This window comes from Heterodontus francisci, chromosome 16, assembly GCF_036365525.1.
Source record: "Heterodontus francisci isolate sHetFra1 chromosome 16, sHetFra1.hap1, whole genome shotgun sequence".
Classification (NCBI taxonomy): Eukaryota; Metazoa; Chordata; class Chondrichthyes; order Heterodontiformes; family Heterodontidae; genus Heterodontus; species Heterodontus francisci.
The window spans coordinates 39,528,898-39,552,014 of NC_090386.1; the positions used below are offsets into that span (position 1 = coordinate 39,528,898).

The 23,117-nt window shown below is 45.8% G+C and overlaps 1 protein-coding gene across 1 annotated transcript in view; it reads right to left on the reverse strand.

The window, feature by feature from the left end:
• LOC137378264 (bactericidal permeability-increasing protein-like) overlaps nucleotides 1-23,117 on the reverse strand; it is a 112,326-nt gene that overhangs the window by 29,132 nt on the left and 60,077 nt on the right. The window contains exons 10-13 of the mRNA XM_068048504.1: nucleotides 19,465-19,524; nucleotides 11,818-11,985; nucleotides 11,659-11,726; nucleotides 2,081-2,123 (exon numbers count right to left, since the gene is read on the reverse strand). Of these exons, the coding sequence (XP_067904605.1) occupies nucleotides 2,081-2,123; nucleotides 11,659-11,726; nucleotides 11,818-11,985; nucleotides 19,465-19,524 (339 nt within the window). The remainder of the gene's footprint in view (nucleotides 1-2,080; nucleotides 2,124-11,658; nucleotides 11,727-11,817; nucleotides 11,986-19,464; nucleotides 19,525-23,117) is intronic.

Sequence of the window (23,117 nt, forward strand, 5' to 3'; positions counted from 1 at the left end):
AGAATGGGGAAGACTAACGGAAGACCTAATAAAGGTAATTAAAATGATGATGAGTTTTGAAACAGCAAGTATGGAAAAATTGTTTCCTCTGGCCACTGGGTTGGTAACCAAATATCATTGATTTAAAATAATTAGTAAAAGAGCCAGAGGGAAAATGAGGAGAATTCTTTTCACATAGAGCGTTGATATGATCCAGAATTGTGGGCGTAACTGTGGGAGACCTTACAGATGTTCATCACCAATCTGAAGATAGAACTTACATTTGCTATTTTACAGATCTCTGGGATCTGCCTTGAGCCTAGTAAATTCTGGAAAATATCTGTAAATGGACCTGTAACCATTTGTATAAACTCCTTTAAAATGCTGAACTGAAGCTTGATGGGGTCAAGCGTCTTGTTCAATAACAGTACGTTGCCGATGTAAAAATAGCTATTAAAAATAGAATTTACTTGCTAGAGTATTGCTTAGTCCAGCTGTCACCATACTTCAAAAAGCTTGTTTCCTCTGACAAGTCTGAATTTACATTACTTTGTTTAAAGTAGTATTTTAACATTGCACAGCTCAGGAGAAATATATTGCTTGCCCATGACTAGTTAGTTCTGTCTTCATAATGCTTAGGGTGTAACTGACAGAGATCCAGAAAGCATCTGTGGTCAAATTAGTATCATTGTTGCAACAGTAGTTCTTTAAATACAGGACTCTTTCACCAAATACATTAACAGAAGCAAAACTTCTCACTCTGTAAAAAGTTACATAAAGCTGTCCAATAAAAACAGGTCTAGGAATATAAATATAAATTTTGTCAAGAGTCTGGCCTTGTGACTTGTTTATCGCCATAGAATATTAAAGTCTAATCAGAGACTGTTTTCTCTCTGAGTTGAAAAGGCAGATTTACATATGATGGGCTCAATATTATTCGAGGAATAAACACTCTATTTCCTTGAAATATGTGTGTTATAATTTTAGCATTTGTCATCGAAGAAAGCAGCTTCCTAACTACCTATCTTGTTCCATGACAAAGTCCTTGTTTAGGATTCATGTTTCATAGCATCGTTATAGCTGCTCCTTCCTTCAGTGTAAATTTGTGTGGTGATATGTCCATTGGAGTTAGACTGTCTGGAAACACTAGAGGGTATAGACTGTTATCATCTTCTTCATCTATAGAATCAACGCTGATGTATTCTTGTAATTCACCTTAAAGCTTTTCTGAAACATTTTCATTCAAATCTAGTGAATCTTCATTGTTAGCACAATAGCTTTCGAATAGTAAGTTGTATCAAGTAATTGTCCCTGCCATTTTTCCACACTTAACCAATTCCATCATCTCATCCACCCCTCCCAGGCATGCCCTCCCTCCCATGCCAACCCTTCCACGCCATGCCATTCCCATCCCACTCTTGCCATCCCCATGTCTCTCATTAATCCCATCTCCCATCCCATCCCTCATGGTACCACTCTCTCCAGCGAGGGTAACTTTGTTGTTGCACTCCCCTTACCTTCTGCTGTTTTTGTTCTCCACCAACCCCTTTTATCCTACTGCTGCCGCCACCAACCATTGGCTTCCGCACATGCGTCACGTGCTCCAATCCTCCACACATCCCACGTGCCTCTGCATGAGCCTGGCACTGTCCACTAAATGAATCCACCAACAGATACGCCCCTTAAACTGACCAATCAAAACAGTTTGGACAGACAAAACCAAGTTATAGACAACTGAATAGACTTGAATGATTTGCTTAGATGAATCTGACTCCAGCTTTCTCATTTTTGTTTGTGTTGACTCATATGCTAACCAGCTCAGAGATGTGTTGATATGGTTGGGAATTTTCTCAGAGTTGCCCTCACTCCACTGCCAAAACCATAGAGTCATTGAAAATTATCTAGAAATGTGACGGGAACACCATTTATGCACATAGTGGGGTTTCAGCTGTACATATGAAGTTATGGTAGTGCAGCAAGAGGGAGCACCTCTGAGGAAATTCTGGAAAAGGTGTCTTATCCTCATTTAGCATACTTGACATTAACATTAAAAAATGTTTGGAATTATTGCAACTGAAAATCAAGATTGAAGAATACTTACTTGAAATGGACCAATGTTTGATTTCTTTAAAGATAATTGTAGCCTAAAGGAGAACAACAGACATCCATTAGTATTATCTAAAGTTGTATTTGATATTAATTAGATACCTCATAGCTGGTTTTAGGAGATACTAGAATGGCTTGAAGTGGAAAGGAAGTACGATATGTTCTATATCTATCTTTATTAGATGTATACAAGGTTTTGAGGCTAATATATGTCTACAGTGCCATCTCTTTCAAAAGCATCATATCTTAAAGTGTTCTTTAAAAATTTATTCCCTCACGGGATGTGGACATACTGCCCATCCCTGATTGCACTTGTCAAGGTGGTGTTGAGCCACCTTCTTGAACCACAACCAGTTAAGTTTCTGGTCAACCCCAGGATGTTGATAATTTTTAAAAATTCATTCACGGGGTGTGAGCATCGCTGGCAAGGCCAGCATTTGTTGTCCATCCTTAATAGTCCTTGAGAAGGGTGGTGAGCTGCCTTCTTGAACCGCTGTAGTTCATGTGGTGTAGGTACACGGACAGTGCTATTACGAATGGAGTTCCAGGTTCTTGACAGTGACAGCAAAAGATTTTTGATGGTAATGCCTTTGAATGTCAAGTGGAAGTGGGTGGACTCTTTCTTATTGGAGATGGTCATTGCATGGCAGTTGTGTGGCACCTATGGTGCTTTTTACTTATCAGTTCAAGCCTGCTGTTGTCCAGGTCCTGCTGCATGTGGACACAGACCGCTTCATTATCTGAGGAGTTGCAAATGGAACTGAACAATGTGCAACCATCAACGAACATTCCCTCTTCTAACCTCATAATAGAAGGAAGGTCATTGAAATATTACTCTCTCACCCTCGTCATTCCCCTGGTATACCCCTCATCTGTGCTCCCTTAAGTCCCTCAAGCCTAAGGGACACAGATTTGAACATCTGGTTTAACCATCCATCACCAGATCTGGCTGGAACAAATAAAGCACACAGAGGTCCTGCTTTTCAATGCTAAAACTGCTCGCTATTCAAAGATCATTGGGGAATGCAAATATAACTCCTGACTTCTTTCCACCATTACAAACCATCCTCTTAGACAACCCTCCCCAGCCCCCTCCACCCTCACCTTTTACAACTAGTGCGAAAAGCTCATGAGCTTGTTTGTTACATAGATTAAGACCATCTGTTCAGCTGCCTCTGCTATTTCCCCCCCTTCTTCTAGCCCACTGGGTCAAACTTTCCCGAATGTTCTTCACTGCTCTAGCCCTATTACACCCAAACTGTTGACTGCCCAACTTCTTTTCCTGGGCCCGATGTTAGTTGATATTGTTAATGGCTCCCTCACCTCAGGTACTGCACCCCCCCCCCCTTCAAATCTGTTATTAACAGCCCACTCTTCAAAATAAAACACCCTTGACCCCTCTGTCCTTGCAAAATACTGCCCCATCTCCAATATCCCTTTCCTCGCTAATTTCCTTTAACATGTTGCCACCTCCCAAATCCATAATGAGCTTTCCCTCAATTCTATGTTTGAATCCTTCCAATCAGCTTTCTGTCCCCGCCACAATAACAAAACAACTCTTCTCAAAGTCGCAAATGATATTCTATGTGACTGTGACTGTGGTCAACTACCCTCCTCAACCTTCTCGCGTACTTGCAGCCTTTGATACATTTGACCGCATGATCCTCCTCCAATGCCTCTCCTCTCTTTCCAGTTGGGTGGAACTGCCCTTGCCTGATTTCATTCTTATCTATCCAATCATAGCCAGAGAATCACCTACAATGGGATCTGTTCCACTCCAGCACCTTCACCTCTGGAGTCTCCCAAAGATCTATCCTTGGCCCCCTTCTATTTCACATATACTGGCTGCCTCTTGGTGATATAATTCGAAAACACAAAAACAGGTTTCACATGAATGCTGACAACACTCAGTTGTACCTTACCACCACCTTGTCACTGTCACTGATTTGTCACACTGCTCACTCGGCACCCAATATTGATGAGCAAAAAATTACTCCAACTAAATATTGGGAAGACCAAGTCCATTGCTTTTGTTCCCTGACTAACATTTCCATCCCTTCCAACTGTCTGAAGCTGAGCTAGACCATTGGCAATCTTGGTGTTGTGTTTGATCCCAAAGTGAACTTCTGACCATATATCCATTCCATCACCAAGACTGCCTAGTTCCACCTCTGTAACATTGCCCAACTCCACTCCTGCCTCAGCTCATCTGCTGTCAAAACACTCATTCATGCATTTGTTTCCTCTAGACTTGACTATTCCAATGCTCTCCTGGCCTCCCATCGTCCACCCTACATAAACATGCGCTCATCCACAACTCTTCTGCCTGTACCTTAACTCACCCAAAGGACTAGATTTTACCAACCTTCTGGAGATGGGCTGGGAGGCAGGAGGCCTGATAAAATAGCGGCGGAAGGCGTTGGAAGGTGGTGAGGGGGGTGGGTCCGATGTCTTCCCACCACCATGGGATATTACCAGTGTAGGGAACCTCAGTGGCATGCCTGCCCGCTGACTGGAGGCGGGCACTCAATTGGCCAATTGTCGGCCACTTCCTGCCCCTGCCGGCATTGTACTGGCATTGGGAGAGGCTGCGGCCATGTGGAAAGACCTCCAGGTGAACCCTGGTAGCATCCTAGCAGGTTCCCTGGGTGGAGGGGGTTCTCCTTTGTGGCTGCTCCATGGCTTCTGGAGGGCCCCCTGGTGGCAATGGCTCCTGCAGCTATGGAGTGACTGCTGGAGGGTGCACACCACACCCATCACCCCCACCGATCGCTGAGGCCAACTGCCTGGCCTTGGCTTGGTAAGAAAATTTTACCTTGCCTTTGAGTGCACTTCAGCTTTGGGACACCCTCTTCTTCCTGCAGCCTCAGCAGCAGCCACCTGTATCTGTGGCACTGTCGAGCTGCTGGCTCTCTGATTGGGCCAGCAGCTCTGGGAAGTGGGCTGCAGTCCTCAATTGGATGGCAGCCTCTTAATTGACCGCCGCTGGTAAAATGCCACCCTGTGTGTGGTCGGGTCCCGCTTTCGGTTCCGACAATGGCAGAACTTACCTTTTTGAAAAATTCCAGCCCAAGTCTGGTTCAAGTTTTACTTCTGTGCTCACTGACATACATTGGTTCTTGGTCTGACAACACCTCAATTTTAAATTTCTAATTTTTGTTTTCAAATCCCTCCATCACCTCACCCCTCCCTATCTCTGTAACCTCCTCCAGCCCAACAAGCCTTGAGATTCTCCTCCAATTCTGGAATCTTATGCATCCCTGATTTTCAAAGCTGCACCATTGGTGACCATTCCTTCAGCTGTCTCGCCCTTAAACTCTGGAATTCCCTCATGAAACCTCTCTGCCTCTCTGCTGCACTTTCCTCCTTTAGGATGCTCCTTGAAACCTTCCCATTTGACCAAGCTTTGAAAATCTGCCCCGAAAATGCCTTCAGAGTCTGGGTGTCATGTTTTTGATAATGGTCCTGTTAAGTGCCTTGAGATGTTTTGCTACATTAAAGGTGCTTTATAAATGCAAGTTGTTGTTGTTGTTGATGAAGCAGCTGAAGATGGCTGGGCCTATTCATTGCCCTGAGAAACTCTTGCAATGATGTCTGAGATTGAGATGATTTTACTAGGGCTCCTTGATGATGCACTCGGTCAAATGTTGCCTTGATGTCAAGGACAGTCACTCTCAACTCATCTCTGGAATTCAGCTCTTTCGATCACGTTTGGACTGAGGCTGTAACGAGGCCTGGAGCTGAGTGGCCCTGGCAGAACCCAAACTCAGCATCGGTTATCAGGTGCCGTTTGATAGCATTGTCGACAACACCTTCCATCACTTTACTGATGATTGAGAGTAGGTTGATATGGCAATACTTGCCAAGATTGGATTTGTCCTGGTTTTTGTCGACAGAACGTACCTGGCAATTTTGCACTTTGCCCTGTAGATAACTGGGTTGTAGTTGTACCGCAAATAGTTTTGGAGCACAAATCTTCAGCACTACCGCCAGGACGTTGTTGGGGCCCATAGCCTTTGCTGTATCCAGTATGCACAGCTATTTCTCCACACGTGGAGTGAATTGAACTGGCTGAGGACTGGCATCTATGATGGGAGGGACTTCAGGAGGAGGCTGAGATGGATCAACCACTCGTCACTTCTGGCTGTAGATGGTTGTGAATGCTTTAGCCTTGTCTTTTGCATGCATGTGCTTGGTCCTGCCATCATTGAGGATGGAATGTTCATGGAGCCTCCTCTTCCCATTAGTTGTTTAATTAGCCCCCCCATTCATGGCTGGATGTGGCAGGACTATGGAGCTTTGATCTGATCCATTGGTTGTGGAATAGCTGTGGTCTGTCTATACCATGCTGCTTCAGCTGTTTAAAATGCATGTAGTCCTGTGCTGTAGTTTCACCAGGCTGGAATCTAATTTTCAGGGATGATTGTTGCTGCTCCTGGCATGCTCTTTGACACTCTTTATTGAACCAGGGTTGGCTGCCTATCTTGATGGTAATGGTAGAGTGAGGGATATGCCAGGCTATGAGGAAACAGACAGTGGTGTAATGCAATTTTGCTGCTGCTGCTGATGGTCCACTGCACTTCATGCATGCCCAGTTTTGGTTAATTGGCAGGATTTTCTGTTTGGGGTTGGGTCCCCAACACTGGGATCAAGTATGCATCCCAACACCACACCATGCCAGGAATAGTCACCTGATAGTAATCTTTGCAGGATTAGCCAATTAATGGCCAGAGGGCACACTCACTGTCCCATTAAGGACAGTGGGCAGGCTCTCAAAGCTGGAGGGTCAATAGGAGGCCCTCCAGCACAGAAATAGCTGCAACCTGTCATTGCAGGTAAGGGAGAGAGCGGGTGCCTCCATCTTGTTTTCAAAACTGAAAAAAAGAAATGGCCACAGCTGCCGGGCCACCATTGTGGAGGGGGAAGCCCTTCACAGGGTGGACTGTGGCCGCAGACGTGTCCAGGTTAGTATGATGGTTGTGGTGGGGTGGGATGGGGGGTGGGGTGTTGGTGCCTGGGAGAGGGGGGGTGTGTGCTTGGGGGGGAGTGGGGGTTGCTTCAAAGTGATCCTGGAGTGCAGGCCTACCTGGTCTGCTGCCGGGAGGCTGCCTCTAGGCATCGGTCAGGCTCCTGACACCGTGGTGGGGGGCGGGGGGTCGCCTACAGGCCAACTGAAAAATTCCAGTCAGCCTCTGATCAATGGCCTTAATTGGACTCTTAATTGAGTGAACAGGTTACCTGCTACTGGTGGGTGGGTAGCCATTCTATGCCTGTTCCAGCCTCCAGAAAAAGGGTCAAGACTCAGGACCGTGGTGAGAAAGCGGCACACTGGCCTGCATTGGGAAATTCCATGCCTGCCACCCCTATATCGGCACAAAAATCCTGCCCATTCATTATGTTCTGAATTTATCCCACTTAGCATGGTGGCAGTGTCACACACCATTATGGAGGGTGTTTTCAGTGCGAAGATGCAACTTCACTCTATGGTGGTCACTCCTGCAATACTATCACAGCTGTACTGCGGGAGGACACCTCGGAGGGGTAATGCAGCGAGGCAATATGGGTGAAGCTCAGGAATAGGAATGGTGCAGTCACGATGTTGGAGGTTTTCTACAGGCCTCCCAACAGCCAGCGGGAGGTAGAGGAGCAGATATGTAGACAGATTTTGGAAAGATGTAAAGGTAACAGGGTTGTAGTGGTGGGTGATTTTAACTTCCACTATATTGACTGGGACTCACCTAGTGCTAGGGGCTTGGATGGGGCAGAATTTGTAAGGAGCATCCAGGAGGGCTTCTTTAAACAATATGTAGATTGTCCAACTAGGGATGGGGCCGTATTGGACCTGGTATTGGGGAATGAGCCCGGCCAGGTGGTCGAAGTCTCAGTAGGGGAGCATTTCGGGAACAGTGACCATAATTCCATAAGTTTTAAGGTACTTGTGGATAAGGATAAGAGTAGTCCTCGGGTGAAGGTGCTAAATTGGGGGAAGGCTAATTTTAACAATATTCGGCAGGAACTGAAGAATTTGGGGGCGGCTGTTTGAGGGTAAATCAACATCTGACATGAGGGAGTCTTTCAAACGTCAGTTGATTAGAATCCAGGACCGGCATGTTCTTGTGAGGATGAAGGATAAGTTTGGCAAGTTTCGGGAACCTTGGATAATGCGGGATATTGTGAGCCTAGTCAAAAAGAAAAAGGAAGCATTTGTAAGGGCTGGAAGGCTAGGAACATACGAATCCCTTGAGGAATATAAAGACAGTAGGAAGGAACTTAAGCAAGGAGTCAGGAGGGCTAAAAGGGGTCATGAAAAGTCATTGGCAAACAGGATTAAGGAAAATCCCAAGGCTTTTTATATGTATATAAAGAGCAAGAGGGTAACCAGGGAAAGGATTGGCTCACTCAAGGACAGAGAAGGGAATCTAAGTGTGGAGCCAGAGGAAATGGGCGAGGTACTAAATGAGTACTTTTCATCAGTATTCACCAAAGAGAAGGATTTGGTGGATGAGGAGCCTCGGGAAGGGAGTGTAGATAGTCTCAGTCATCTCATTATCAGAAAGGAGGAGGTGTTGGGTGTCTTGCAAAGCATTAAGGTAGATAAGTCCCCAGTGCCTGATGGGATCTACCCCAGAATACTGAGGGAGGCAAGGGAAGAAATTGCTGGCGCCTTGACAGAAATCTTTGCATCCTCATTGGCTACAGGTGAGGTCCCAGAGGACTGGAGAATAGCCAATGTTGTTCCTTTGTTTAAGAAGGGTAGCAAGGATAATCCAGGAAATTATAGGCCGGTGAGCCTTACGTCAGTGGTAGGGAAATTATTAGAGAGGATTCTTCGGGACAGGATTTACTCCCATTTGGAAACAAACAAACTTATTAGCGAGAGGCAGCATGGTTTTGTGAAGGGGAGGTCGTGTCTCACTAATTTGATTGAGTTCTTTGAGGAAGTGACGAAGATGATTGATGAAGGAAGGGCAGTGGATGTTATCTATTTGGACTTCAGTAAAGCCTTTGACAAGGTCCCTCATGGTAGACTGGTACAAAAGGTGAAGTCACACGGGATCAGAGGTGAGCTGGCAAGATGGATACAGAACTGGCTCTGTCATAGAAGACAGAGGGTAGCAATGGTAGGGTGCTTTTCTGAATGGAGTGATGTGACTAGTGGTGTCCCGCAGGGATCAGTGCTGGGACCTTTGCTGTTTGTAGTATATATAAATGATTTGGAGGAAAATGTAGCTGGTCTGATTAGTAAGTTTGCGGACGACACAAAGGTTGGAGGAGTTGCGGATAGTGATGAGGATTGTCAGAGGATACAGCAGGATATAGATCGATTGGAGACTTGGGCGGAGAAATGGCAGATGGAGTTTAATCCGGACAAATGTGAGGTAATGCATTTTGGAAGGTCTAATGCAGGTGGGAAGTATACAGTAAATGGCATAACCCTTAGGAGTATTGACAGGCAGAGAGATCTGAGCGTACAGGTCCACAGGTCACTGAAAGTGGCAACGCAGGTGGATAAGGTAGTCAAGAAGGCATACGGCATGCTTGCCTTCATCGGTCGGGGCATAGAGTATAAAAATTGGCAAGTCATGCTGCAGCTGTACAGAACCTTAGTTAGGCCACACTTAGAATATTGCGTGCAATTCTGGTCGCCACACTATCAGAAGGACGTGGAGGCTTTGGAGAGGGTACAGAAGAGATTTACCAGGATGTTGCCTGGTCTGGAGGGCATTAGCTATGAGGAGAGGTTGGATAAACTCGGATTGTTTTCAGTGGAGCGACGGAGGTGGAGGGGCGACATGATAAAGGTTTACAAAGTTATGAGCGGCATGGGCAGAGTGGATAGTCAGAAGCTTTTTCCCAGCGTGGAAGAGTCAGTTACTAGGGGACATAGGTTTAGGGTGAGAGGGGCAAAGTTTAGAGGGAATGTGCGAGGCAAGTTCTTTACACAGAGGGTGGTGAGTGCCTGGAACTTGCTGCCGGGGGAGGTGGTGGAAGCAGATACGATAACGACGTTTAAGAGGCATCTTGATAAATTCATGAATAGGATGGGAATAGAGGGATATGGTCCCTGGAAGTGCAGAAGGTTTTAGTTTAGGCAGGCATCAAGATCGGCGCAGGCTTGGAGGTCCGAATGGCCTGTTCCTGTGCTGTTCTGTTCTTTGTTCTTTGGACAGATGCATTTGTGACATGTAGATTGGTGAGGATGAGGTCAAGTAGATTTTTCTCTTTTGTTGGTTCTCCCTCCACAATCAAATTGCTCAATTGTTTTCTTTTGATGATTATGTTTCCTGAGCCATTTAATATATAAATCTAAAAACACAATTAATGATATAAGAAACACATGAGAAGTTACACAATAATTCAGAAGAAAATTACTTGCCAGATGCTTGCTGGGAGTTCTAGTTTGTACTTTTTATCAAAGATATGTCAATAGAGATGTGCTTGGGAACTTGCACAAGCTCAAAGTTTGTGTTTGTCCCATAAGCACTATCTCCAGATCTAGCAAGTAGGAGCTACTGCAGTGTGAATGGCAACAACAACAATAACTTGCATTTATACACTGCCTTTAACATAGTAAAACGTTCCAAGGTGCTTCACAAGTGTTAGTGAACAAAATTTGACACTGAGCCACATTAGGGAATATCAGGACAGATGAGCATCTTAAAGGAAGAAAGACACATTGAGAGGCGGAGAGGTTTCGGGAGGGAATTCCAGAGCTTAGAGCCTCGACAACTAAAGACACGACTGCCAATGGTTAAGATTGGGGATGCCCAAGAGTCCAGACTTCGTGGAGTGCAGGGATCGGGAAGACTTTTAGGGCTTGAGGAGGTTACAGAGATAGGGAGAGCTGAGGCCATGGAGTGATTTGAAAACAAGGATGAGAATTTTAAAATTAAAGCGTTGCTGGAGCGGGTCCCAATGTAGGTCAGTGAGCACAAGGTTAATGGGTGAATGGGATTTAATGTGATTTAGGATATGGACAGTAGAATTTTGGATGAGTTCAAGTTTACGTGCGATGGAAGATGGGAGGTCAGCCAGAAATAGTCAAATATGGAGGTAACAAAGGCATGGATGAGGGTTTCAGTAGCAGATGAGCTGAGGCAGGGGTAGAGTCGGGTGATGTTACGGAGGTGAAAATAGGCAGTCTTGGTGATGAAGTGGATATGTAATCGGAGCTCATCTTGGGGTCAGATATGATACTAAGGTTGCAAATGATCTGGTTCCGCCTCAGACAGTTTTCAGGTAGAGGGACGAAGTCAGTGTTTCGGGAAAGAGTTTGTGGCGGGAACCGAAGACAATGGCTTCAGTTTTCTCAATATTTAGTTGGAGTCAATTTCTGCTCATCCAGTATTTAATGTCGGACAAGCAGTGTTACAAATCAGAGACAGGGGAGGGGTCAATTTTGAGGAGTGCTGAAGGGGAATGATTTGGGAGATCAGAGAACCCATTTAACAGATATTTAAACTTAGGAGATATGACCACAGATTGAGAACCGTTGATCAACACAATTTATTAAGCTGAGTGCATCAATGGTTTCTCTCAATCACTTTATTATATCATATATTCTAACATTACCTATCCAACGTTAGTTGCCCAATAATCTTGTCATCTTTTATACCTATTGTGGTTGTGATCTGTGCGTTCTGTGAATGGAAATAAAGGTTGAGCTGTCAGATTCCAACATAACTTGTAAATCAAATTATTTTTGCAAATTGTGTGAAGACAAAAACTCACCAGTTTAATATTGAAGAGTGGAGCTAATGTAGAATTTGGTAAGATAGCAAAGGCATAGATATCTCCAGATGTTGTGAGGAGGATTTTACCAGAGACAAAAGCCACAGATGGTGCTGAATCAGTTATAAGGTGAAGCTTCATCCTCATGTCTGGATACATTATTTTCACCTGGAATGATTGAATGAACAATTATCTTGGGGAGATTGTGGTGTAGTGATAATGTCACTGGACTAATAATCTGGAAGCCTGGGGTAATGCTCTGGGGACATGGGCTGAAATCCCACCATGGTAGCTGGTGGAATTTAAATTCAATTAATTAATTAAAAATGTGGAATTAAAAGCTCATCTCAGTAATGGTGCCATGAAACTATCATCGATTGCAAATACCTATGTGCTTCACTAATGTCCTTTAAGGAAGGAAGTCTTCTGGCCTAAATGTGACTCCAGACCTACAGCAATGTGGTTGACTCTTAACTGTCCTTGCAAGTCACTCAGGTGTTAAGGGCAATTAGAGATTGGCAACAAAACCTGGCCTTGACTGTGACGTCCACATCCCATGAAAGAATAAAAAATACACATTTAATTTCTATGATTTTAGATAAACGTATAAGACTGTTATCATCAGATCCCATGTGGTATCAAATATCTTTCAGCAACGACAATTTAAAATGAGGACTACTCGGCAATTGGATCACTAATATGACAATGATTGGCAGCCAACCAGTAGGTCGTAAGTTTTACTTTGGTAATTTCTTCCATTAAGAAGTTTATTAATTCCTAAAGAGTGTTTATCATTGGGCTGGACTCCAGTGCTAAGTGATGTAATATTTTGGGGAGTAAGAATAGTTGAAGGGTTGGGGGGGGGGGGGTATGAATTTCCTTGCCTTTGTCATTGTATTTCCTGTGCAAAAACCATTTCTGCTCATTTTCCACTATTAGTTCACTGTTCCTCCACAATCCCAGAGTTCCCTCATGCTTTTTGGCCTTTACTGTGATCTGCTCTTCGAGTCCCAACTGACTTCAGGACAGTGGCACAGCTCCGACATTCCTAGTGTTCCACAGGAAACACACTCAGGGTAATTTAGACTCAAATATATAAGGTACACCTGCTGCTAGCATTAGAGCTGATACTCATCTGACCCCAACCCACCCATTGTTGGTTGTTAAATTTCAGCCCATTATCTATCTTTCCTCCCAATCCCCATCGAATATACAGGCAGTACAGGTCTTCTGAGGAATTGTGCATAAGGAGAATGTACTTCATCAAAGAGACAAGAGGACAGCTCTGTCACCTACTGCAAGCTCTCCTGTAAAGGACATCTGATGATTACATGCCCATACTGCAACCTGGCTGATATTAAAGAGATCGCCGGTGGCTGTCTGAAATGATCTACTGTTTAGAAAAGTTGAGTGCGGTGATCACTTTCAGAGCCGCAGACAGAGCAGTGTAGGCAGATGAGTATCACTGCAGTAGGTGACAGAGCTGGTGACATGTTAAAACTTTAAAAATCTCAAACCTGACCCTAACCCACCTCCAACTCGCACACTTCTGAGTTTAACGGAGGCAAGACAAGGGGCTGGGAGCCAATCCACTCCCAGGAGATGGGGTGACCAAATAAATATTTTAATGAGGATAGAGGCCTCTAAACCTTTGCAGGTTTAGCCCTGGCCTGAAAAGTCCCGGCAACTGAAGGGAGACAGGGTGATGTAAGTTTCATTCGTTTGTTGAAATTTTATGTAGGTTGGATTTTAATAATTCTTTTGATAATTTTGCATTTATAAACTTTTTTTTCAAAACTTTATCTTAATGATATGAGGTATACTGCAGCAGTAAAATGGTCATTTGTAATTTTTGGTTTATGGCAAGATTAGATTGACATTGATGATAACTAGTTTCGAACAGCAGGGGTCACTATTGTTGCACTGATCAAAAAATCTTTTTTAAAAAGTTCAAACCCTGGGGTGTGCTGGATTAGCAGTTTATAGCCGAGGAAAATGAAGGCTTGTTTAAAAAAATCATGTTAAGAATACTGTCTTTATTTTGAATGAATTTATAAGCATTTTGGCCAAAATGATTTCTCCTTAGAATTTAACTGCACATCTTGGCTGAATTTAATGAGCACCCCCCACCACCCACCCCCACCCCACCGATCCCGTCCATAAATGTTGCCGTTCTCATCCGTCATGTGGGCGCCTGTCCCACCGCGATTATGTGTCGGGCGCCCATTCTGCATGATGGAGGCTCAGGTTCCCCCTGCCAATCATGTGATGAGGACAGGAAGCGATTTATTGATTACAGCCTCAGATGACTCAGGAGCAGGTGCTGGCACCATATTTAAAGTCCTGCCTGCCTTGCATTCACTCCTGTCCTGAATATGGTGCAGCATACAATTCTGTCCCACTGGGTCCTGTAACTCCCCTCAACCCTGAGGAAGGCAGAAGACAATGCCAGACCCCTTTGCAGAGCCCCCACTACCCCGGACCCCTTTGCAGATTCCTTGCTTCCCTGGACCACTTTGCAGAGCCTTCACTACCACAGAACCCTTTGCAGAGCCCCCACTTCCTTGAACCCCTTTGCAGATTCCCTGCTACCCTGGACCCCTTTGCGTTACAATTCTCTGTGTCCTCTCCCCCCCAACTGCCACCATGCCCACCCTCAACAGTCACACAAAATCCAGCCCTTTGTTTTTATGTTTTCTCCCTCTTTTGCATGTTTAAGTTCTTTTTTAAGGATAGAAATCAGTAAATCTACTAGAATGTCTTCACAGTAGTTTTATAGTCACATCAGGAGCTGTTTTTTTTCATTCCCCACTTGTTTTCTCCTTTCCTCTCTCCATCCACCTCTTAATAAAGATACAGTTTCATGGGTAGTAAGTGCACTTTGGTGCCTCAACCAAATTGTCATTCTTAATATTTCAGTTCAGATAATGAAAGGAAATTCTTCCACCTTAGCAGAAAGCCAGTGTTAAGTTGGAGTGATGGATTTTATACCAACCTGACTTCCTTACCGGTGACCCTGCAAATGAGAACAGTGGAATGAATGACATAATTGAATCAAGATGAAGGAGTGAGATATTGGGCAGGATTTTTAGGTCCTGATAGAGGTGAGAACAGAGGTCAGCAGGCTCTAAAAGTAGTGCCTCCAGCTGGCATGCCAGTTTCACGTTGCTATTCCAGCCACTGTCGATTTTCCTCAGGATGGGGGAAAACCAGCCCCGGAAACATGCCCAATTTGGGAATGAGGCCAATTAATACTGTTAACAAGCTCATTGTCAGTTTAAGGGCCAGTTTGGAATTTTGGTCGCGGTGCATAGGTTGAACGCTGTATCAGGTACAGACCGTGTGCATGGAGGCGGCAACACAGTGGGGAACCAGGCATGCTGCACCATGAAATTAAATGGGCCCATAAAAGGGAGCATGGCTGAGAGGGGCACTCAGCCATTGGCATACAGACGCTATCAGGTGTATAGAGGTTGCAGGGAGAGTAGCCTGTAGCTACTCGGGCAATGTTGGGCTTCGTGAACGTCCTGGCATTGCAGTGACATAAGAGGAAGGGGTTTGGGTTCCTGACATTATCGTGAATGCAACTGAGTGCCAAGTGAGGAAACAATTAGTGATAGGATTACAGTTCTCAGATATTGGGTCAAGTGGCGATGAGGATCAACGTCCTCAGCAGCAGAGACAAAGCCCTGGGAATGAGGAGGGCAGAGGAGAGGGACAAGGGGCAGGAACGCAATGGAGACCATACCCTCAACATAGGGTCTACCTCCAAAGATGAAGCTACCTGGACATGTCAGTGAACTAGTGCCGCAGGAGACTGTGCCTATCTAGACAGATGGCCACTGAAATTTGTGCCCTCATTGTGGAAGACCACACAGCACTGCTTCTCATGCTCTGCCAGTAGCCATCAAAGTCACTGTGGCCTTGAACTTCTTTGCCTCTGGCTCCTTCCAAGGATCAGTAGCAGACCTTGCTGGCATATCGCAAACAGCAGCACACCATTGTATCACGCAGGTCACTGATGTCCTATTTGCGAGAGCTGGCCAATACATACAATTTCAAAAAGACAGGGCCTTGCAGGCACGCAGGGCAGTGGGATTTGCCTCCATCGCTGGATCCCTCCAGGCGCAGGGCATCATTAATTGCACCTAAGTGGCCATCAAGGCACCGAGTGATTGGCCAGTGAGATTCATCAACAGGAAGGGCTTCCACACCTCAATGTTCTGTTGGTTTGCGACACAAGAGCTTTCTGTATGTGTGCGCTCGCTTCCCTGGCAACTTCCATGACTTTCATCCTCCAGTGGTCCAGGCTGCTGCAGCTATTCATTCCAGCCCCTAAACTTTGTGGATGGATGCTAGGGGCCAAGGGTTATCTCTTGAAGAGATGGTTACTCACCTCTTCACATGATCCTGAGACAGAGCCACAGAGGCAACCAAAGACGTCTGCTCACAAGGACCACCATCAGGCAGGCCGTCGGCTTCTGATGATGCCTATCTGATGCTTAGAACAATTGGGTGGCACCCTGCAGTACACTCCTGCAAGGATCTCACGCATTGTGTGGTCTGCTGCTCTCTTCATAACATGAACCTCCAGAGAGGAGTGGATCTTGAAGAGGGTGAGGCCTTGGAACGACTCAGCTCATTGGAGGAAGAGGAGGAGGATGCGGAACAGAAAGGTTCCCTGGCTGCTCAGGGAGGTGGCCAGGGCCAGCGGAGGACTCAAAGATCTCATCAGGATGCTGTCACTGTCAAGGATCATTTAATCTAGGTATGTTTCAGCTGAGCCCTTCTAACCCAGGAGGACGTCTTGATCTGCCTGTGAGAGCACTTCCCTTGCAGATGCAGCCTTGAATGAATCCATTCTTATCATCAATGAATGATTCAGATCAGTCCAGAGGTCTCACTGCCCCCCTTCAAAGACCTTTGCTTCCCTTCGCCACTTCTATTCCAGTTTCACCATTAAAGAATGGAAGCTCACACATCGGCATCATGTGTCAATAATTACAGTGTATTCAAAATTGACAAAGTGCACATTTACAGGGGAAGCAAACCCCAGCGAACTACTCAGTGCTCTGCTTGATGTGGTGGCCTCCGCTCTTGGCTACTTCTATGCGGTTCTCCCCTTGTGGCCTTAGATGAGGTGGAGGCAGCCTGCTCTCATGTATCTGGTTGTGGCAGAGCTGCCCATGGGCACACGTCCAGAGGCTGCTGCACTGGCGCCAATGCGGAGGCAGCCTCCGTCATTGGTGCATAGATGTCCCTCAATCAGAGGGGCGAAGAAGGCCGAAGATGATGGCACCCCATGAGGAGTGGCACCCCTCATCCTCTTCAGTGCCTGCCTCAGCCCTTGGATGGTGCTACAGATGGCCAGCGGGACCACCAGTTGGGGTGCAACTGGCATCCACTCCAAACACCTTTGCGCAATGAACACCACTGACCAGTCAATGCTACAGAGTATTGCATGGATTCTGTGCATGTCAGTGTGCTGCTCTTGCATCCACTCTGACTGCTGCATATGTCACTCCATGAGGTTGGCCACTCTCTCAATGGAGGTGCTCATCCGTTCGAAGCCCTGAGTCATGGTGACATACATGAGCTGATGGATTCCTCCATTCTCTGCCCATGATACCACATTGCCTCAAGGAACTCTGACATGTAGGAGCACATCTATTGCTGCTAGTCTAGGTAGAGCCTCCTTTCCTGGGACTCTCGAGACCCTGCATCTGCACTCAGCTGAGCATGGCTGTGTCTGTCCTCCATCCTCTAAGGGGGACTGCCCATAGCTGCCTCTGCCTTTTTCGCCTCCTCCTGCTCACAAGTTCTGTGCTTTTCACCCTGTGCCACATTATCTAAGCGCCGTGAGGACCCAGTGATGTAAGTGTATCTGCGCTGGTGGAGGGGGCGCTTGTAGACGTTCCCTCTCCATGTCAGAACCTGTGGGAGACACAAGCAGGAGATCATGAGAACCAGCCTTCGAAAGCAGTAGCCTCAGCAATACTGAGGCTTCCCAGTGCAGCTGAGGCTTAGGTATCCTGCTGGACAGGGAGGAGTGCATTCCACCCCCTTCATCTACAGATTGCTATATCTTTTCACCCTCTTCACCAGGAATGCCCATCTCTCTTTCCCTGAATTTCTCTGCTGGGCCAGCTTGGCAATTTTCATGGCTCCCTCCTCCATGGGAGTGATGATGTGGAGATGGGGAACTCCGTCACCTGTGCACGCGCTCTCCCTGGCATTGTGTGCCCTTTTTTCCTGTAAGGACAAAAGAGAGAGATAAGGCAATGCGGGCCTCTCTCACCAAAGCCAGCAGCTCTATGTATCAGTGCTGGCCAGTCCTCAACAGCACTACAGCTCTGAGCCTTGCTGAGCGGTCAGCAAGTACCTTGGGAACACATTCCTCCCATCTTCAGGAGCAGCATGCACCCTCAAGCTCCTTAGCTGGTGTATCTGCTGGAGGTTGAATAGCTGAAGTCCTGTCCTGAGTGTTTGGTGTTTCACTCACCTTGCCAGAGTGAAGAAGGACATTGAACCTATTACGGACTGGACACAGTTACTCTGGACTACACTTCTACTGCTGACTGTTTCAGCCACCTCCAGCCATCTTTGGCTGGGTGGCCTTCTCCTCCCTCATCTCCCAAACAGCCTCCAGGAGGACCTCGAGGTCAGCATTGGAGAAGCAAGGGGCAGCCCTGTCCCAGGAGCCAGGCCTCTGCCTCTCCTCCTGATGCATCCATTTTTTTCTTTCAAACTGCAGCCACAGTTATTGCTGCTGTGATGCCTTTAAATCGGGCCTGCACTTTAGAAGTCCTGCCTCCATCCTGCACGTGCAGCTGCTAATTGGCCGCCTAACCTTCCCTCCAGCCATTTAGCAGCCCGTCTCTCAAAATCACGGGCTGTGACTATAAACCCCCAAAAGGCAGGATCAGGGCCCAGAAACAGTCCCGACTTTGGTTTCCTGACCCAGGAGGGAAAATCTTGCCCATTATTTTGTTAGGTAAGGGTACTCAGGGATATGGAACCAAAGTGGGTAAATGATGTTGAGATACAGATCAGCCATGATCTAATTGAATAGTGGAACAGGTTCAAGGGGCTGAAGGCCTATTCCTGTTCCTATTTTCCATGCCAACTGGAATAACATTAGTTACTTCAGTAATACAAATTCAAGGGTCAAAAGAGCGAAAGTTCAGTTTGGACAAGGAAAAGACGGTACAGAATTCTCAAAGAAGTCCCAGTTATTTGAAGTACAAAGGGTAATTCTGCAATGCTGTGCTTCTTGTAGGGAGCTGTGCTTTTATGAAGTGTAGGCCTGAAAATTATGCCAACAATTTTGCGGGCCTATATCCAACCTCTTCTCCCTGTTAATTTGACTCCCCACTGGTAGCATTGGATTCTGGCTAATTGGCAAGTTATTAGAAGCTAGTTACTTCCAAATGGGCAATATGTTTAATACATACAAGTGGTTCAGGATATTTAAGTATGTTCATCAGAAGCAATGATTTGTACAAAACAGGCCTATTGTAAGCAGGATCATTTGTATATTAAATTCTAACTAACTGTAGAATTATAACACTTTTCTTTTAATGCAATTATTGCAGAACAAATACTAATATATTGTAAAAAGTGCATTTGAAAATATCCATGTATTACCTGTGGTATCAGAGTTCCAATGGTTGCCGTATCCAAGTGTATACGTGAATTCTCGGGAAGCTGCAAAAAGAAAAATGTGCATTAACAGTTCCAGTTAATGGCTGGAATTATTTTAATGGATGTTCTCATAATTCCTGGGCAAAAGCATTATAGTTGAATTGGTGCTTACCAGTGAAATATAAGCAGGTTTTACATAGCTTGCTACTTTCCCTATGTATAGCAAAGGGTTTTTCTGAGCTGGGGAGGGTTTTTTTTGTGTAAGCCGGACCTTATTTATCATTTTCGATTAGTTACTGTATCTTCAGTACACAACATATAAGTCATACTGGATGTTTTAAGATTGATACAACATTTTTAAGAAAGTTAATCAAATCTATTATGGGGAAAGATAAAGCAAGAAATGGAAATAATTTCCTGTAATGTAAACAGACTGTAGTTTGAAAGGAGTTGTCTATTGCTTCATTTTTTATACTGGGTGATAATTAAGATATTTCATGGGTTAACTAGTAACATCTTACTCCAAACCTAAATATAAATGCTTCATTTGCAGATTCAGTGATCGTCATCTTACATCTGAAATGTATTTGTGAAATTGGCCTCCAGTTACAATCTAAGCAATCATCCAATGCAATTTATTAGGACCCCCCCACCTCTATATAAACACAACAGCATTCCAAAAAATAGATAAGCTTTGAGATTTAGATTTCACAATTATCAGCTCTCAAAAGAAACTAGCACTTTTACTGGGCTTTTTTGGTTTGACTTCAATAGCGGGCAATCTAAATGTGTCCCTGGTTGCCTACAAGCCCCTCAGTGGTAAGCTATGAAGGACTCTCACTGACTCTGTGAACTTTGGTGGGGCAGCAACAAAGGTCTAGGGTGCATATATTTTGAAACTTATGCCTGGATGGGCTAATCAGGGCCAGTATGTTGTATTTTTTGCTGTACTTAGAATATTGGAAGGCTTCCAAATTTGAAGTGATATATTATGGAAAGCATTTTAAAAGGCATTGATGGAAAGGATTTAAATAGATCAACAAGTATTATTCCAAGAGTTTGGGCTATATTTGAAAGGGGAAATTCATAGAACTGATCTTGTTTTCATTAGAGAAAAGTTTGAGAGGAGACATGTGTACTAAATTATAATAATGTAGATCTAGCACAGAGTTAGCGGATATAACACAATTAACAAGCCTCAAGCAAGGCTTGAGACTGGAATGATTTCCTCCCTACAGAACAGTGGACACCCAGATAAGTGAATGATTTTCTCAAAATAGCAAGTAGAATGAATTGGGTCTGAAATTCCTTCATGAGGGGAGATGGAAGTTGAGTTGCACATGCTGGTGAACAGGAATCTGGAGCAGACCCTGTGTCCATTATGCTTCCAGCCCATTGGAGCTCCGTTGAAACTTCCTATCAGGTAGGGGTGGTGCCTTTCACCCAACCTCTTGCTCCTGTCCCCCTCCCCGACTTCTGCAGCCAGCTTTGGGGGAATTCTGGGCTACCCTGGCCAATATATCACTTAATGGGCCTGCAGTATCTCCGGTTGGTGGTGCATAGCGGTTAGTCTGCTTGTCATCTCTCGCTTTCAGCTCTCACTACTGGCTGGCAATACAAGTACTGTGAAAAAGAGAGCTGAATGTGTAAGTCTCTCCCTGCCAGCACATAGCCTCTGCATCAGCAAGCTCTATGTAGTGCCTCATCATGGCGACATACGCAAACTGGGTACCCTGCAGTCCCAGGCTAAACTACAGGGGACTCGGAGGAGGCCTGACCCCCAGACACGGGACAAGCAGGTCCACCAGCGTGTGGTTCTGCCCTGGTGCCCACAAACCAGACCCCCAGCTATGTGTAAATAGCCTCACTGCCTTGAGGGCGCCTTGGGACAGAAAAAGGCAAAGGGAGTAAACCCCAACAGAAAATCCAGAGTGGAGTCTGACAGGTGGTTATCTGTCATTTATCAGGCAGCTTTCCAGCAACTCCTACAGCAGAACTGGTACCTAAAAGTACTGTTTTTTTGCCTTTCCCTTGGACAATACTAGCAATGCTGAGAGGGGTTCTTGATGCTTGGGCAACTCAGGTTCTCCATACTATTTGCCCAGGTCTGAGCCCTGAAGAGGCCACTCTAGCTTTGTGGTTAATGTTGGCACATCATGAGAAGCAACAGTTACAGGTTATAAGCTCTCTCTTGATTGGTGTAGAGCATGATCATCAGGGATTACTTCCGATGGTGCAAGAGATCATTGCGTGTCATTGGATAGCTATAGCCCTCCCCAACCTGGGCAGCCCCCAGTCAGTTAGGTGCTGTCCTGACATGGCCTGCTTGCTTCAGTGGGTGCTTGGAGCTTAGAGTGTCATCTCTTGACAGGCAGGTCAATAATCTATGCACCAGGCAAGACAAACTCAACAAAGAAGACACCAGTGTTTTGTATCACAATCTGGAACGTAAGGACCATGTGTCCTGGCCTTACCAGTGACCTCTGCAGGTTTATGACGCACACAAGACAGCTCTGATCAACAAAGAACTGACAAGGCTCAATGTGGACATTGCTGTGTTGCAAGAAACTAGGCTTGCTCAAAGTGGATCCCTTAAAGAGAAACACAATGGACTGAATTTTACCAGCCCCTCGACGTCAAGGGACCCGGCGGGGGGGTATGTAAAATACTTGTGGGAGCGGCCCACCACGACCTCTGAGGCCCCGCCGCATTTTACCGGCGGCAAGACCTTGGTGCGGCCCCCCTGCTGCTTTGTGGCGGAGCCTTCATTTACATATTAAAATCAATGGAAGTTAACTTATACCAACTTACCTTGTCCCAGCGGCTGTCCAAGGTCGATATTACAACTGCCAAACGGAAGTCCCGCACCTTCGGAACCCCATTTGGAGTTTTGAGGCGTGTTACTGGTCGGGGGGGGAGAGTAGTGAAATTTTCAGGTCAGGAGGGGCATAGGAGTGGGAAAAACCACTCCGATTGGTTGTGGGGATGGTGGGAAGGGGGTTGAGGGTCAAATGTTCTGAAGGTGGGGGGGTTAAAACTCGTTCTTTGAAAAATTGTTTTCTGGGAGTAGAGGTAGTTTTACTTATTGAGGACTTATTGGGGGGTGGTGGTGGGAGAGGGGCTTTCCACTGATAATAAAGCTTAAACTTTAATGTTTTAACACCTGCCCCTTTAAAAATGGTAATTAAAATGTAGGGCTTGAGGCCCTTTAAAATGGCGCCGGCGCCTGTGCGGTGGCGCCGGATGCCATTGCTGGGGATGGAGCGGTCGCCCCCTCTGTGTTATCGGGAGCGGCTGCTCCACCCCCTCCATTTAAATGAGCCCCTGCACGAAATATTGCAGGGGCACAGCGACAGCGCATCCACACCTGAAGGCCGCCGACTTCAAATCATGCCGCCGCAATGTGCGGTGCGCCAAAAAAATTCAGCCCTATATGTTCTTCTGGCAGGGGAAAACACAAAAGGCAACACATGAGCGTGGAGTGGGTTTTGCAGTAAAAAAAACTTGCTACTTGTGATGATTGGACCCCCCCACTGAAGCCTCAGAGAGACGTCTTACTCTTTGCTTGTCAAGAAGTGTGGGCCCAAGTAGCCTCATGTGCATCTGTGCCCTGACACTCACTTCCACCCCATATGTCAAGGATCAGTTCTATGAGA